The sequence below is a fragment of the Castanea sativa genome, chromosome 6 (genome assembly GCF_040712315.1).
Source record: "Castanea sativa cultivar Marrone di Chiusa Pesio chromosome 6, ASM4071231v1".
NCBI lineage: Eukaryota > Viridiplantae > Streptophyta > Magnoliopsida > Fagales > Fagaceae > Castanea > Castanea sativa.
In genome coordinates, this window is record NC_134018.1 from 57,193,810 (window position 1) to 57,210,708 (window position 16,899).

At 35.1% G+C, this 16,899-nt stretch overlaps 1 protein-coding gene across 1 annotated transcript; it reads left to right on the forward strand.

Moving 5' to 3' along the window:
- The first annotated feature begins 3,401 nt into the window (after positions 1-3,401).
- LOC142637878 (U-box domain-containing protein 33-like) lies at positions 3,402-16,714 on the forward strand. The gene is made up of 8 exons (XM_075811835.1): positions 3,402-4,032; positions 4,184-4,305; positions 5,120-5,241; positions 6,327-6,431; positions 11,194-11,482; positions 11,612-11,749; positions 12,801-13,226; positions 15,266-16,714. The coding sequence occupies exons 1-8, from the start codon at positions 3,777-3,779 to the stop codon at positions 15,974-15,976; spliced, it is 2,169 nt and encodes a 722-aa protein (XP_075667950.1). The 5' UTR covers positions 3,402-3,776; the 3' UTR covers positions 15,977-16,714.
- The last annotated feature ends 185 nt before the right edge of the window (positions 16,715-16,899 follow it).

The window sequence follows — 16,899 nt, forward strand, 5'->3', positions numbered from 1 at the left end:
CGAAGTTTTGTCGTGTTAAAATTTTGTTTTCTGATCTGTGGAAGCATTGAATTTGTAGGTTCACTTTACAATTTAATTAATTTGTCGAAACACACAAATACTTTTACTGACTTTTCTGCAGGTTAATGAATTATGCCAAAAGATTCCAGAGTCGAACTTACCAAGAAATTGCTTTTTTCTAAAAATTGTTTACTTCAGTTTGACAAAACAAAATTATTGTTTACTTCGGTGTTAAGAAACAGAAAAAGGATTTTGTCATGGACAAAATCTAACTGAAGATTCCAAATTCAACTTTCTTGTGACTGCTTACTGAAAACATTTTCATAAAATTAAAGAAATTGCATTTCTTTTTATCAATGGTACACAGATTAGAAATAAAATGGTGACTCTTAACCTTAAAAGAGTTTTTTAGTTTTTGTTATTACTGAATGAATTTAAAAATAAAGTTAAATCATCTGCTTTTGGACATAGGAAATCTGATGGTAATGTCAATAGGAAAATTCGTTGTAATTTGGTAGTGAATGTCGATCTTCTACTGAATGTTTTGGTAAATTTGCCTTATTATTTGATGATTGCAGGAAGCTTCTCAATTGGCTACCCATGAAGAAAATTAAGCATTGATTTAGAGAAGGGAACAAGCATGATTATGCACTTGCCATGAGAGTAGTCTGAACACTCCACCCACACATCACCATTAAATTATTTACTCTTCCACCGGTAAAACCTTTTTGTTTTCTATAGAATAAAAAAAATCCCATCAAGCATCCGTCATCAATATTGACAAATAATAATAATAATAATAATAATAATAATAATAATAATAATAATAATAATTGTAGCGTAAATGACACAAATCATTAATAAACAGATTTTATTAGATTCATATCTCAATGCAGTGTATATTATAAACCCACGTGGCTGCCTTAGACCCCAACCAAACTTGTGAATACCATATTGGAGGTGAGTGGCTAAGTGAGATTTTATTTCAAAGGGACCATATTATAAAATAAGAGTCAGGATTTTAGTGTAGGAGGATAATATTAAAGGACACAATTGAAAACAAAAAATTAAATAGATTAATCTAAGTACATCAAGTTTAAATATATAATTCGATTACTTTAAATCTATGTGAAAGTCAGAAGTGTTCAAGTATAGTAATATATTGAAAAGTATATACCTCCTTGTCGCCTTGATTACTTTTAAAAAAGAGAACTGTTGTGTCTACAATATTTTTACAACATTTTCAAAACAAATCCTAGTTGGCAGGTTGTTATAGATTTTAAATTTAAATCGAACACTGAAATTACTTTCTCACCTACTAGTAATAGTAAATAACAACTTCTCACATAAGATTCGTTGTGAAAATATTGTAAAATTGATTTTAACATAGTATTTCACTTTAAGAAATTATATGGATTATAAATTTCTTTCTCTACTCTTTTAATTATTTATAAAAGTAGAGTTTATAGCAAAAACCTAAAGTTTAAAACTATGAAGAAGTCAAGAGATTGAGGGTGAAAAAATTAGTTAAGGGAAGATGGCGCTGTATGGATTTAGTACCGTGTGTTTTCTTAAAAAAAATAATTATTTTAAATTTAAAATATGGCATCCATTACTCCAAGTGAACGTTTGGATAGAGCTAATTTCCTTTTTCAGTTGCGTTTGCGTCCAATTCAGTGGGTTTCATGTACTATTCATGGGACTCACAAGTACATTTTTCAACAAAATTTTAATTAAAATTGGGTCTCATGACATTATTCACACATTTAAAAATTATTTTGCTACAGTATTTTTAATTTTCAGCAATAAGCGGTATCCAAACAGACCCTAAGTTGAAATGTTGTGAGAAAGATTAATTCTATATGAACTTAAAAATTGCTGTAATATGGGAAAAGGCCATAGGTGCCATGAGTTTTTTTTTTCTCCGCCATGTATATCCTTGTTTTTTTTTTTAACATATTATACTTTTTTATTTGGCTAATAGAACTATAAACAACTCAAAGAAGAAGTGAATTGGGGAAGCTTGACTTACATATAAGAGATAAGTTATAAACACCACACACGATACTCAATTATATTACATTTATAATCTTTGACAAAAAAAAAAAAAGGGAGAGTGCAATGAGGTTATACCTATCATTGTAAGGGGTGAGTTTATACATATCTCATTGGGGGAAATTATTCAAAAATTTTGTAAGGGAAAAACTAATCTACTCCTATTTTAAAGGAGATTGTTGGTTCCCCCCCCCCCCCCTCTCTGCCCCTACCAACAAGGGTCATAGCTCCCTCATTCCCTAGGCAGTGTTAGGGGTTGTTTCGAATTGATTAAGAAAACAAAATATATTAAGGTTCTGTTTGGATACCACTTATTGCTAAAAATTGAAAACACTGTAGCAAAATAATTTTTAAATGTGTGATTAGTGCTGTGGGACTCAGTTTTAATGAAAATTTTACTGAAAAAAGATGTTTGTGGGTCTTGTAAACAGTGTACGGGACCCACGCAAAAAAACGTGTGAGCTAGGAAATGCACAAAACGCGTTTCCCAACTCACACTAAGGGTCCGTTTGGATACAGCTGAAAACTGAAAATTGAAAACTGAAAGCTGAAAACACTGTAGAAAAATAATTTTTAAATGTGTAAATAGTACCTTGGGACTCACTTTTAATTAAAAAATTACTGAAAAGTACGTGAACAGTGCGTGAACAGTGCGCACACTGTGCACGCACAGTGACTTGTCCCCTAAAAGCAGAAACGGGCAGCAGAAAAGAAGAAAAAAAAAAAAAAAAAAAAGGGGAAAACACTGAACGCTGAACGCGTTCAGCGCTATCCAAACCAACCTTAACTTAATTGGGATTTTTTTTTTTGTCTTTTGTGTAGGGGGCAAATATGGTATTTCAGGTATTATAAGTCAAAAAATTTGAAATTTCAGGGTAGGGCTCCACCCTTGGATATGGATGACCACGCGATCTCATTTCTATACGTTTGATTTAAGAGAGAGAGAGAGAGAGAGAGAGAGAGAGTCAGTGAACACGTGCAGTCATCTCATGGAGCACGGTAGGTTTTACAATGTAAAACATGGGAGAATATGTGCATCTATATACTTTCCATATTTTAACTTCCTAGTGAAAACTTTCCTAATTGCTTCTTTAGGATAAAACCGTAGGGGGTCTCTCACACACAGGCGAGTCCTATGTGGGACCCGTCTGTGTGTGAGAGACCCAGCATATAGGTCGGTTTCTAGATATAATATTTCGAATTGTCGAAGTTGAATTTTCTTATTTCTTTCTCTTTTTTTTAGGATAAAAAAAATAAAAAGATTATCGGCTTTCTGAAAGCTCTTTGTTTTTATATATATAACTCATTCTCGCTTCAAGACAAGCATTCTCTTTCATTGCCAATCAGATACCTCGTATCCTAAAGGCTTTTCCAACTCACCTTTTCGTGATTTCCTTTGAATGTCCTTATTTTAGTTGTTGGCGTTCTTTCTTAAGTTCTTAAAAAGCCATCGGGTTTTTCAATTCATAGAGCTAAAAAGGGTTTCCTGTTTTTTGAGATTGCCATTTACAAGTTCTTTGAAAAGTTTTGAATCTAAAGATAGAAACTTTTTGTTTTTTATTTTTAGTTTTGAATCTAAGGATAGAAAGTTGGAGTGGGTTGTTTGTGAATTCGATAGAGAGAGAGGAAAAAGATGGTGGATTATTGTACTGTGTCTATGCGAAGAAACCGATGCTAGTTCCGTACAATAATCATTGACTTTTCCATCAATATTTCTTGTCATGGCTGTGGTGAGTCCTATGCCTGCAAGCTCTCAAATTGGGTTTCATCACTTCGGGGCTCCAATGGTTGGGGCATATGGCCAAGAGATAATGGAGCTACCAGTGGCGCCACGTATAAGCGAAGAGAAAATATATGTTGCTGTGGGAGATATCGTGAAGGAGAGCATATTGACCATAGCATGGGCATTGCAGGAATCAAAAGGGAAGAAGATTTGCCTCCTTCACGTTCTTCAGCCTTCACAAACAATCCCATTGAGTAAGTCAGATCGTATATAAATTTAGCTATATATAAATTTCTATATTTTCATGAATATGCGTGTTTACAATTTGAGATTTATTGGGAATGTGTAATATGGTGTTGTAGTTGATTTCTAATCATTGAGATTAATGTTTAACTTGATTTGCAGTGGGTACAAGATTTCCAGCAAGCTCACTGGAAGAAGAACAAGTCAAGGCTCACAGGAAAACTGAAATGGAAAATATGCTAAAGACCCTGAATTGCTACCTTCTTATCTGCCGCCAAATAGGGGTACAACTTCTTATGTCCCTTTTTGGCTATATTTCTGCAGCTAATTGATCTTGTTGTGTGTGCGTGTTTTTTTTTTTTTTTTTTTTAAATTAAGTAAAAAAACTATTTCTTGAATCGAGGACATGGTGTTTTCTTTTGCTAAAGGATACCATGGATTATTATGACCAGTCATTTGATATTGTGCATGATGGGTTACAAGAGCAACCGCATTAATTGTCCGTGCAAAGTTTTTGTCTATTTTGCAAGAAAAAACATACTTTTTTTTATTTTACATACCCACTTTTACAAAATACTCACATCAATTTATCTATTCTATTTATTTTATTTAAATAATAATATTTCTTTAATCTTTTATTATATCAAACAAACCACCACTCACATGGCCCGACCTACCTCTTTCTTTCTTTGTTACGAGAAGAAGACAAATGAGAGAGCAAGATGAACGGGAAAGAGAAAAAAAGAATAAAAAAATTATTTGCACATAAACAGTAACTGTGCATATAAGGAGAGAGAAAAAAAAGATTAAAAAAATCATTCGCACATGAACAGTAACCGTGCATATATGCACAGTTATTGTTCATATTTTGTATATTTGCACATTTTTATTAGTACTGATGTGGATGTTTTTTGAATTAAAATATGTAAAATTGAACATTTTTTGTATTTTGCAAATTTTTGCAACTATGTGGTTGCTCTAATAGTTTACTTCCAACTTTTGGGATTGATGATTTAAAAATCTTAAAAAACAAAATCCTTTTAAAATGACGGATTGAATTTTTTTATTTATTTTGGGGACGATGGCATTCAAATTTAGGTGCAAGTAGGGGTAGTACATACTGCAATGGAAAGCATTGAAAAGGGAATTGTGGATCTCATCTCGAAGCATGGAATCAAGAAGCTTGTTATGGGAGCAGCAGCCGACAAGAACTATTCAAGGTATTTATCGGTTTGAAAAATAACTATGAAGAAGAAAAAGACCAAAGACAAAAAATGTACTATCAAAATTAATATTTGTACGTAATCTTGATGAGAGAGTATACTATATTTCGAAAACATGAATTTTCTTCCTCACATGAGGATGGACCCCACACATGTGGGGTCTATCCTCATGTGAGGGAGATGATACATATTTTTAAAACATAATAGATTTTCTTAATACTGATCTAGCATGTGGGGTCCACTCTCATGTGAGGGAGATGATACATATTTCTGAAACATAATAGATTTTCTCAATACTGGTCTATTCTATTGTCTAAGAAAGTGGCTATAATTTAATGCTGGAATATTTGTAGAATTTAATCTCTATGAATTTAAAATCTTCTTCTAATTACATGGTGGTATCTAACTATTGGATTATGATTACAAGTAAATTAATATCTTTTCAAATCCTCATTGTGATTTGTAGGAAATATGGTTCCATTATTTTGTGTGTTTGTGTGTGTGCGTGTTTTGAATGATTCAAAGTCTACCGGGTGTGGTTTATTATTCCCCAATTTGGTTAAATGTTTTTAATCAAAATAAGTCAATCTTGCATAATGTTCTACTTATTGAAACTTGTATATGCATCTATATAAGGAGATTGCTTACCCTACAGCTTAACTTGCAGAAAATTGAAGGACCTCAAATCTAAGAAAGTCAAATATTTCTCTCTCACATGTGGGGTCCACCCTCATGTAAGGGAAAGGATGCATGTTTCTAAAATATAATGAATTTTGTCAATACTGATCTATTCTATTGTCTAAAAAAGTGGCTATAATTTAATACTGGAATATTTCTAGAATTTAATTTTTATGAATTTTAAATTTTCTTCTAATTACATGGTGGCATCTATCTATTGGATTCTGAAAACAAGTAAATTAATATCTTTTCAAATCCTCATTTTGATTTGTAGGAAATATGGTTCCATTATTTTGTGTGTGTGTGTTTTTAAATGATTCAAAGTCTACCAGAATGATCTACTTATTGAAACTTGTATATGTATCTATATAAGGAGATTGCTTACCCTACAGCTTAACTTGCAGAAAATTGAAGGACCTCAAATCTAAGAAAGCCATATATGTCCGCCAAAAAGCACCTGCATATTGTCACATACAATTCATTTGTGAAAGGCATCTAATTTACACGAGGTTTGCTTGACATTTATTATTAAAATTGTGTTTGGTTATATCGCTTGAGAATGTGTTTTTTCATCTAATAATAATTTATATTAAAATATTATGAAAATGATCATTTTAAACAAAATAACCCTAACAAAAGAAAGATCTAAGCACCAAAAATAAAAGAAGCTTTTTTTTATTTTTTATATGAGATAGTTTTTTTACTGTTAAATATTAGCATTGATACACCATGTTGAATATGTTAGTATGGATGCGGAAGCAAAAGCATAAAGTATAGAACACAATAACACACGAGGGTTACGTGGTTCAGCCTAACGGCCTACATCCACGGAGGAAACCCTAAAGGGCTACATCAATAATATATTATAGTGTAGTACAAATCCTGTATTACAATGAACCATAACATGTGTATATATAGTAGACTAAACCCTAAAATAATAGACTTCTAGTACAAGTAGGAAACTTGGCTTGCACACAAAGTAGAATTAGGCTTGGGCTTATGCTAATGGGCTAATATATCTCTAACACCCCCTCTCAAATTCAAGGTGGAAGCTTGATGAAACCTTGAGATTTGATAAGGTTGAGAAGATCTCTTGAATGAAGTTTGGCTCTGTGTTAACATATATAGTGTTATGGGCTTTAGGCCCAACTAGTTTACTTGTTTAGCACTCTTACTTGTATAGCACTCTTACTTGTACTACACTCATATTTACTTGTACTGCACTCATATGCCTCCTATATAAAGGTACTCATGTATATTCTTTCTGTGAGAAATACAATACTATTCAATTCAGTATTTCTAACTTGGTATCAGAGCCACTGCTCTGATCTTTTCTTAGCAGTCTTGTCTTTATTGGTGTAACTCCATTCTCAATATTGTTTCCGCTGTCACAACAACTGCCACAACCTTTCGTCGTTGAACCTTCGAGTCTTCCAGACATCGTCCTCAGGTTCTGGACCTGTAGCAGCCGCCGTTGGGGAGTTCGAACACTGCAAAGACTACTGCCCTTTTTGGCACCGCTGTGAATATTGCTCCGAAAAATTTTCCGAAGGTACCACGAAGATCGTCTTGCTCCGATCTAACTTTTCGTGAAAACCTCATAGTCATCGGAGCCTCCACGCGCCCTCACGCGCCGCCCAAAGTTTCTGCACTGAAGGTCACGCTCCCACGCGCCGAACAGAGCCTCCACGCGCCTCACGCGCCAAACTGCTCCTGCTGACGTCAGCCCTAAGCCACGTCATCTTGCCACGTCAGCCTGCCACGTCAGCTTCCCACGTCAGCCTGCCATGTCATCGCTGACGTCACGTTCCAGCGCGCTGCTGACGTCACCCGCCACGTCATCGTTGACTGACCGTTGACCGTTGACTTCTGTTGGCCGTTGACCATTGACTTTTTCGCAAAGTTGACTTTTTGCAGCCCAGGTGCTCCTTACCCAGTTTTTCGCGTAGATTTCATTTTTGCAATCCATTTTTGCAATCCATTTTTGCATATTTTGCTTCCAAATGAAGAATAAGGACAAGTCTTCTTCCCTTTGCAACAATCATCGCCGACAATCTAGCAAACGCTTTTGCAATTTTTGCAAACGTTTTGGCCATAATATTGAGACTTGCTTTCAGCGCAATAAATCAGCTGTTTCAGGTTCTTCTGCCACTATTGCTAACATTGAGAGTGTCCAACCAATGGCTCCCGTCTTTGCACAGTCTAAGTCTTCAGGTCGCACCTTCATCATGACCACAGATGACCTTAAAAACATCATCGTCAATGTCATTCGTATGGTTGGTAATGCATCTTATTCCTCTTCTCTCTCAGCTTTGTCCAGTATGTCTCATTCCTCTTGGCTTATGGATTCTGCTTGTTGCAATCACATGACACCTCACTCGTCCTTATTTTTTGAACTTAAACCTGCACCACACCCTCTTACTATTTGCACAGCAAATGGTTCCACAATGTCTGGTCATAATATAGGTTCCGTTTCAACCTCCAACCTCTCCGTTTCTGGGGTCTTTAATGTTCTTGACCTTTCTTACAATTTGTTTTCTATGGGACAATTAGCTGAGTTGGGTTATCGAATCATATTTGATTATTCTGGGTGTATTGTGCAAGATCCAAGGACGGGACAGGAGCTAGGGACCGGTCCAAGAGTTGGGCGTATGTTTCCCGTGGACAACCTTCGTCTTCCACTTGGTTCCCTGCTTCTATTGCCGCATTGCACAGCTTTTCTATTCCTTCTCTTGCTCTTTGGCATGCTCGACTTGGTCACGCATCTTCTTCCCGTGTACAACAATTGGCTTCTAGAGGTTTGCTAGGTTCTGGTGTCTGAGAAAATTTTGATTGTATTTCATGTCAATTAGGAAAACAACTAGCTTTGCCTTTCAATTCTAGTGAATCTATATCCATCGATATCTTTGACCTTATTCATTCCGATGTTCGGGGGACCTTCCTCTGTCTCTAGTATTGGTGGATCTCGATATTTTGTTGTCTTTGTTGATGATTACTCTCGCTATAGCTGGATCTTTAATATGAAACATCGTTCTGAATTATTGCAAGTGTATTCTAATTTTGTAAAAATGGTTGAAACTCAATTTTCTAAACGTATCAAAATTTTTCGATCTGATAATGCTCTTGAGTACACTCAATATGCTTTCCAAGCCGTTTTTGCATTCCTATGGCACCGTTCATCAACTAACTTGTCCAGGTACCTCTCGCAAGAAATGGTAGAGCCGAACAAAAACTTCGTCATATTCTTGACACTCGTTCGTGCTCTTCTTCTCTCGCCAAAGTTTCGCTCCTTTTGGGGCGAAGTCGCTCTTCATGCCGTTCATACTATTAATCACATTCCTTACCCCGTCATCCAAAATCAAACTCCATATGAGCGCCTTTTGGGTCACTCGCATCATCACCACCTACGCTCATTCGGCTCTGCTTGTTTCGTTCTTCTTCAGCCACATGAGCATAACAAACTTGAACCTAGGTCAAGACTTTGTTGTTTTCTTGGTTATGGCGAAACTCAAAAGGGGTATCGGTGTTATGATCCTATTTCTCATCGTCTTCATGTCTCCCGCAATGTTGTCTTTTGGGAACATCGCCTCTTTGTCGAGCTCTCTCACTTTCGTACTTCTTTATCTTCCTCTTCTGTCTTAGATCTATTTCCAGATGAGATGCAAATTCCTTCTGTAGCTGCTCTTGACCCTCCTATAGCTGATCCTGATCCTCCTGTAGCTGCTCCTGATTCTCCTATTAACTTCTCTGTCCAACCACCAGAAATCCTTGATCCCTTTCCTAGTTCCCCTTTTAATGAACAGGTGGAAGATGAACAGGTCGAAGACGAGCTACCCAACCTTGATCTTGGTTCCCCTGCTCCTGCTCCGCTTGAAGATCATGTACAAGACATTCCACCTCGTCACTCAACTCTCACATTTACTTGACTAACATTGTTACACTGCCCTTGCTACATTGCACGAGCCTCACACCTATCGTGAGGCTTTCACTGACCCTTTATGGCAAATTGCAATGAAAGAGGAACTTGATGCATTATCTAAAAATCATACTTGGGACTTGGTCACTCTCCCCCCTGGAAAATCTGTGGTTGGTTGTAAGTGGATCTACAATATTAAGACTCACTCTGATGGATCCATTGAGCGCTACAAAGCTCGTCTTGTTGCAAAAGGTTTTACACAGGAGTATGGGATTGATTATGAAGAGACCTTTGCTCCGGTTGCTCATATCTCATCTATTCGTGCCCTCTTAGCTATTGCTGCTGCCAGTAAATGGGATCTTTTCCAGATGGATGTCAAAAATGCATTCCTTAATGGGGATTTGAGTGAAGAAGTTTATATGCAACCTCCTCCTGGTCTCTCTGTTGAATCAAACAAGGTTTGTCACCTTCGACGTGCACTTTATGGCCTTAAACAAGCTCCACGTGCTTGGTTTGCCAAGTTCAGTTCTACCATCTCTCGTTTGGGTTACATGGCCAGTCATTATGATTCTGCCTTGTTTCTTCGTCGCACTGACAAAGGCACTATTTTACTTCTCCTGTATGTGGATGATATGATCATAATTGGTGATGACATCAGTGGCATTCAAGAACTCAAGGATTTTCTCAGTCAGCAGTTTGAGATGAAAGATCTTGGACATCTCAAATACTGGGTCTTGAAATCACTCATTCTACAGATGGATTTTACATTACTCAAGCCAAGTATGCCTCTGAACTCTTGTCTAGAGCTGGACTCACTGATAGCAAGACTGTTGACACTCCAGTCGAGCTTAATGCGCATCTGACTCCCTCAGGGGGGAAACCATTGTCTAACATTTACAGTACCTATACAAACAATTTTCCACAAAAATTTAAGAAATTGAACATAGTACTACTGCACATAAACTTTAGAAACCCAAAAATCATCATTAGCAACCAATCATCATCAATAATGTTACCCCACTCAAATGCCCCCCCCCCCCCCCAAAAAAAAGAAAAAAAAAACACCCATAAACTCATGATTTTTGTACATTTTAAAATAAAATAAAAAACTTTAAATTTAAAATTTTCATAAATAAGATAGTTATTAATATTTGATTATCTTACACACATTCTCTATCTAGGATATTTAAAATCCTGGAAAACCAATAAAAAAAAAAAGTTGTAATTCTAGATTTTAAATCACTACTACTACTATTGCAAGTAAACTCAACTAAAATATGCCTTGTTTTTTTTTTCACTCAAGTAACCTAGAAATCCAACAATATCATTGATGCAAGCATCGTGTATCAAAATAGGGAGGGTAGCTTATTGAATGGAGCTGATGTAAAGGCTGGATCTTTATTGCCAGAAGAAAGAACTCCAAACGCTAGTGACTATATCCAAGGAAGTGTCACTGATGGAGATGTTTCTGTTGCTCTAATAGACGAGTTGGATGAAGAAAGGTGTGCTGATGAATGCAATGGGTCACTAAGTAAAAGGAGTCCTTTAACTCGCTCTTCAACTGTAGGAGTCTCACCTTTATCACTGCAACGCAAACCAAACATGATTACTGATGAGAGTATTAGTGGAGCTCATGGTACAGTGGTACGTTCAAAACCTTTTCATCTGGGCTATATGTGTGTGTGTGTGTCATGAGTTATGCAGATGTATAGATTTTTGAGTTCAGATTTTTGAAAGTTGTGTTTAGCGAACTAATTATCTTAGTGGATTCAGGATGGAGATATATACCGTACTCTTTATAATCAACTTCAACAAGTGATGGCGGAGGCTGAAAGTGCTAAGAGAGAAGCATTCCAAGCGACACTCAAATGTAGGAAAGCAGATAGAGATGCAAATGAGGCTATACGCAAGGTAAAGTCCTAATTACTTATTAGTGCAACTGCAACTTCTTTCACGTTTTCTGTTGGATATATTGCAAAAATTCATTTATTTATGTAATTATGTAAACAATAAGAACATGCAGATTCTATAACCAAAAACACACAAACAAAGTATATCTTGTGATGCATAAAATAATTAAGAACAATTAAATATACTCACAGATTAAATTAATGTAGAATGATAAATGTAAATTTGATCAAGTCTAGTGATTAACAATATCTCATTAACATGTATTTAGCCCTTACATTATTTCTTCAATGGTGCTTTAAGTTGAGTTTCTCCTGTTTCTTAGAATACAATGATCACACCAAACAAGGTAGAAGCACAAATAATCTGAACGCTTGGCGAGCAAAACTGTCTCTTTCTCTTTCTTAGACTCTATGCATGAAAATTAATCCCAGGTAAAAGCTACCTAAATGGAATGAGGGACTCACTATTATAAACACACTAGCACTATTTCAAAAAAGTTGCAACATGAACAGATGTAATGTTCAAGAATATTAAAAAAAAATACTATGCAATAAACAAACACTTAAATAAAATAATAAAAATTTATTTAATATGGGCAGTCCATATGGACTCGCACCCATGAGTATATAAACTCATAAAATGTATAATTTCTTTTTTATGTGAGTTTCAATGATTTTACTTCTTTAAACTATGTTTAAATGGGCACTTTAAGAGCCATTTTATGATTCACTTTTTTTTTTTTCTTTTTTTGGCAAATGACCGCATGACATTAATCTTCTTATGAAGAACTTGTCCCAACTTGGATCCAAAATTGACCACCCAAATACTTCAAATAACCATTTTCTAACATTTTCTCAATTAGGTAGCTGATTTTTCCGGTGATTGAAGTGTTTTAATCAATCGCCACATATATTTAGTGATTCTTTTTTAACTTTATAGTGATTTATCAGGTATATTAAATTTAACTATTAAAGTTGTTCTATATATTGTAGATAGATCAACAAGTGAAAACCCAAAACATTAAATTGTGAATATTTAATTCAATTTACAGTTTAAAGAATCAGAAAGTTTATACGCTGAGGATTTGAAATGCAAAAAAGAAATGGAGAAAGTACTAGCAAAAGAGAGAGCAGAGCTTGAAAAGGTGAAGCATGAGAGAGACCAAGTCATGAGAGAACTCCAGATTTATAAAAGAGAAAGGGATGAGATGCAAATGGAACGTGACACTGCACTGAAAGAAGTTGAAGAGCTGAGAAGAAAGCAAGGAGTAGTGCCCTCATGCACATGCATGCCTCAATTCTTCAGTGAGTTCCCGTTCTCAGAGATAAAAGAAGCAACGCGAAACTTTGATCCATCCCTAATAATTGGACAAGGAGGATATGGGAACATCTTTAAATGTTTCCTGCGTTGCACCCAGGTAGCTATAAAAGTCTTACTACCCGGAAGTTCACAAGGGCCCTCTGAATTTCATCAGGAGGTATGATGGTTTAAGCATTACCTATTTAATAGTAGAAGTTTCTCTATTTTAGTACTTTTTATAGGTAGTAAAAAATAACATATCAACAAAAAAAAAATTTACAAAAAATTAGTATGACTTCAAATTTAATAGAATGGTTGGGAAAAAAAAATACATGTAACATTTAGTTTGTTGAGAATCCATAATCTAACTCTAAAAATTTTAAAACTAAGGCTTAATTATTGTTGTTCACAATGATATTTAAATTTAGTTAAATGGCTCAATTAAATAAATGTAAAATATTTAAATCACTAACCAATGTTTGCTTGAGTGCAATTGGCATATTTGATACATTTCAGTTCTATACGAATAGATGCCCAAATGTATTATATTGTCTTGATTTTTACATATGCGTATGTTCAGTCTAGTTGGTTATTGTCTTTATTGGTTTTAGACCCTGTTAACCAAGTTTTAAATCCAAATATATACTTAATCCAATTATGAATGTCCTTAGTGTCAAACAATTACCAGTCTTGTGCAAGAATAAAAACAACAAAAAATACAAAAAACAACAATATTATGGTGACCTAGGAAAAACTTATAGCTAGAATATAAATTTCAAATAAAACACTAGAGGGATTTAACCTAGCAACTCTTAATGCCAAAACACATCTACTATTAAGATAGAATTTTACAAATTGAATAACCATATTCCTAGTAAAATTTACTAACATTATCCAAAGCAGCTCCAAATCTAAAGACTTATTCAGTCATCAAGATGTGTTGCACTTGGTTCTCCCATCCACGACTTCAAGTACTCACTTAAAGATTTTGGTCTAGTACTTGAGAAAATTGGGATTGCAGCAACTTCAGGACCTGTTTGGTAATAGAGTTTAAGTATTGTTGTTCAGATTTCAGTAGTTTGAAAATACATATTTGAGTGTTATAGAAATATGTGTCAGAAGTGTTATTGTTGCTTAAACACTGAAAACTATTGCTTAAACAACAGTGTCAAACAAGCTCTAAGATCACCACCTTTGCTGAATATGCTTCACTTCAATCAGCCGTAGGGGCTTTTGATAGCAGAGGCACAATACCTTTAGATTCTTAATCAGTAGATCTCCAAAAGTATTTATCAAATGTACAAGGGTTTGCATAAGTACCTTTAGCTTGCACACACGAAATCCTATACACTTGTTGAGCTAAATACACAAATCTAGAATCTCCCAGTCTGATATAGAAAACTGGCCTATTTCATCGATTGGATAGCTATCAAAAGCTGTTGAAAACATGAAACTTGCATATATAGCGAATTCCAGCATTTGGTCAAAAATCTTGTCTATGAGTACGCACTTCTAAGACTCAATACAAGACACTTTCACTCACAATTTGCCAACCTAAACCCAAAACCTAACAATCTCTAATCTTCACTATTTAGTCAGTAGTTCTCACTTACATGGCTCTAGCAAATACTTGAAGTATAATGAAATTGACTATAGATTAGGATATATGTTGCATTTATTTATTTTTGGTGTATATTTGAACATGGGGCATTTTTTTTCATCAAAATATCTCTCGAAAAATTTAGGAATAACTAATTTCATTCTTGCACCAGTATATACATATATAAAATTTGTTTTCATTATAATAGTTTTGATTCACAATCATGTAGATGGATAGCATGTCTTTAGCATGTGACAAAACTGAGGAGCTGAAAATAAATAAAATTGTTGCAATTAGACTATTAATAGAATTTTCTGGACATGATTCAAATAATTATAATCTTCTACTTTCATACCATAATAAATAACCACTTGTTTTAAAAATGTAACTATTAAGAAATAATAAAGTTAACTATTTAACCAGTATTTTAATAAAGATAAACATAATGAAAATTGTTGCAAATAAGGTTCCTTATAATTAAGTTTTCTGTCACAATAGACGCAGTAAAAGCTCATTTTTCTATGATCCTGTGAGTGCGTGTCTCAATATTTTACTCAGTAGTTGATAATTGAAACATTCAACAGTTTGCTTACAAGTTTCACATTGTAAATAATCAGGTTAATGTATTGAGTAAGTTGAAGCATCCCAATCTTATAAAACTCATTGGATCTTGCCCAGAAGTTCATGCTCTCATCTATGAGTTTCTTCCCAATGGGAGCCTTGAAGATCGACTCAACTGTAGAAACAGTACTCCCCCACTGTCATGGCAAACTCGGATACGGCTTGCCACTGAATTGTGTTCTGTCCTTGTCTTTCTTCATTCTCACAACATAGTACATGCTGATTTGAAACCCTCCAATATACTCCTTGATACTTCCTTCATTGGCAAGCTTAGTGACTTTGGAATCTGTCGTATACTACATGACAGTTCTAGCGACACATCATTGTGTCATAGAACTATCCAGAAGGGCACTCTTGCTTATATGGATCCCGAGTTCATTCACACAGGAGTGCTCACTATAAAATCAGATGTTTATTCTTTTGGGATCATATTGTTACAACTGTTGACTGGGAGATCAGCCTTTGGGATAAAAAAGGAAGTGGAATATGCCATAAATACAGGAAATTTGAAAGCTCTCTTGGATCCTTCGGCTGGAGACTGGCCATTTGTGCAGGCTGAACAGTTGGGTCGCTTGGCATTAAAGTGCTGTGACATGTACAGGAAATGCAGGCCAGACCTTGGGTCAGAAGTCTGGCAGGTTCTTCAGATTCAGACAATGAGGGCTACTTCTTGTGGAGGCTCATCCTCATTCAGCTTGGATTCTTAATAACATCATCAGACACTTTCATATCTGTTCTTCATTTATCCCATGTCCTAGTAAGGCATTGTATAGTAGTTTTGTTACCCCAAAAAATGCAAAGGATCCCACTTAGCCTGGATTATCTTTGGTGATCACATCCTCCTAGCTATGTATATATCATGTAGTATTATGACCAGAGGGAGGACTACTCTATTGTTTTGGATTAAAATTCAATCATATGTACAGTGTCTTGACTACTTAAATCCTTATGGATCCTACTTGTCGAGCTCAGGTCCTCTTCAATCTCTTGTCTTCAGCTAAAGACCGTAATTTTGCCTCCTCATCCTAATCCAATCAGACAGCCTTTAATTGGCCTATTTGAAAGAGTGTTTTTGGATTCTAAAATGGTCATGATAAACCCTCAACAGTGTGAAACATAAGCGAGAATTCACCTTGAAAAATAGGCTGCACCAGCCTCTTTCTCTTCTCAGCAATCTAATGAGGAAAATCTATCATTGACTGCAAATCAAACCTCTCGGATACTCCTAGGCTATTCGAAGATTTGTGATTGCCTGTGCCCTCTGGCAACAATTTAATACACTTTCGGATGAACAAGGTGCTTGGATGAATCTCCTCTCAAAGGTATGGCAACATGAAGCCATACAGTTAATACTCACAAGAATTGTCAAAGAAGTTTAAGAAAGACCAGATTTTTAAATTATTGTAACTAATTGTAAACTCACATGATGTGTGGGAATATTTGAGATGTGGTATAATATACAACTTATTTTCTAAATTTTATTGTAGATAATTTGTTCTCTTAAAAATTAAACAATTTCTAAAAAGAATTTCTATATCTCTATGTTTACAAATATATAATTTTATTGTTTTTGGTATTTTTGATTGCTATTATTATTATTTTTTGGAAGTGGTCCATATTCCTCTAACTT

Excerpts from the sequence above, each read along its gene's own strand:
- LOC142637878 (XM_075811835.1), top strand. The coding sequence starts at position 3,777 with ATGGCTGTGGTGAGTCCTATGCCTGCAAGCTCTCAAATTGGGTTTCAT. Across the intron at positions 5,242-6,326 it reads GCCGACAAGAACTATTCAAG|AAAATTGAAGGACCTCAAAT; the intron begins GTATTTATCGGT and ends CTTAACTTGCAG. Across the intron at positions 6,432-11,193 it reads AGGCATCTAATTTACACGAG|GGAGGGTAGCTTATTGAATG; the intron begins GTTTGCTTGACA and ends GTATCAAAATAG.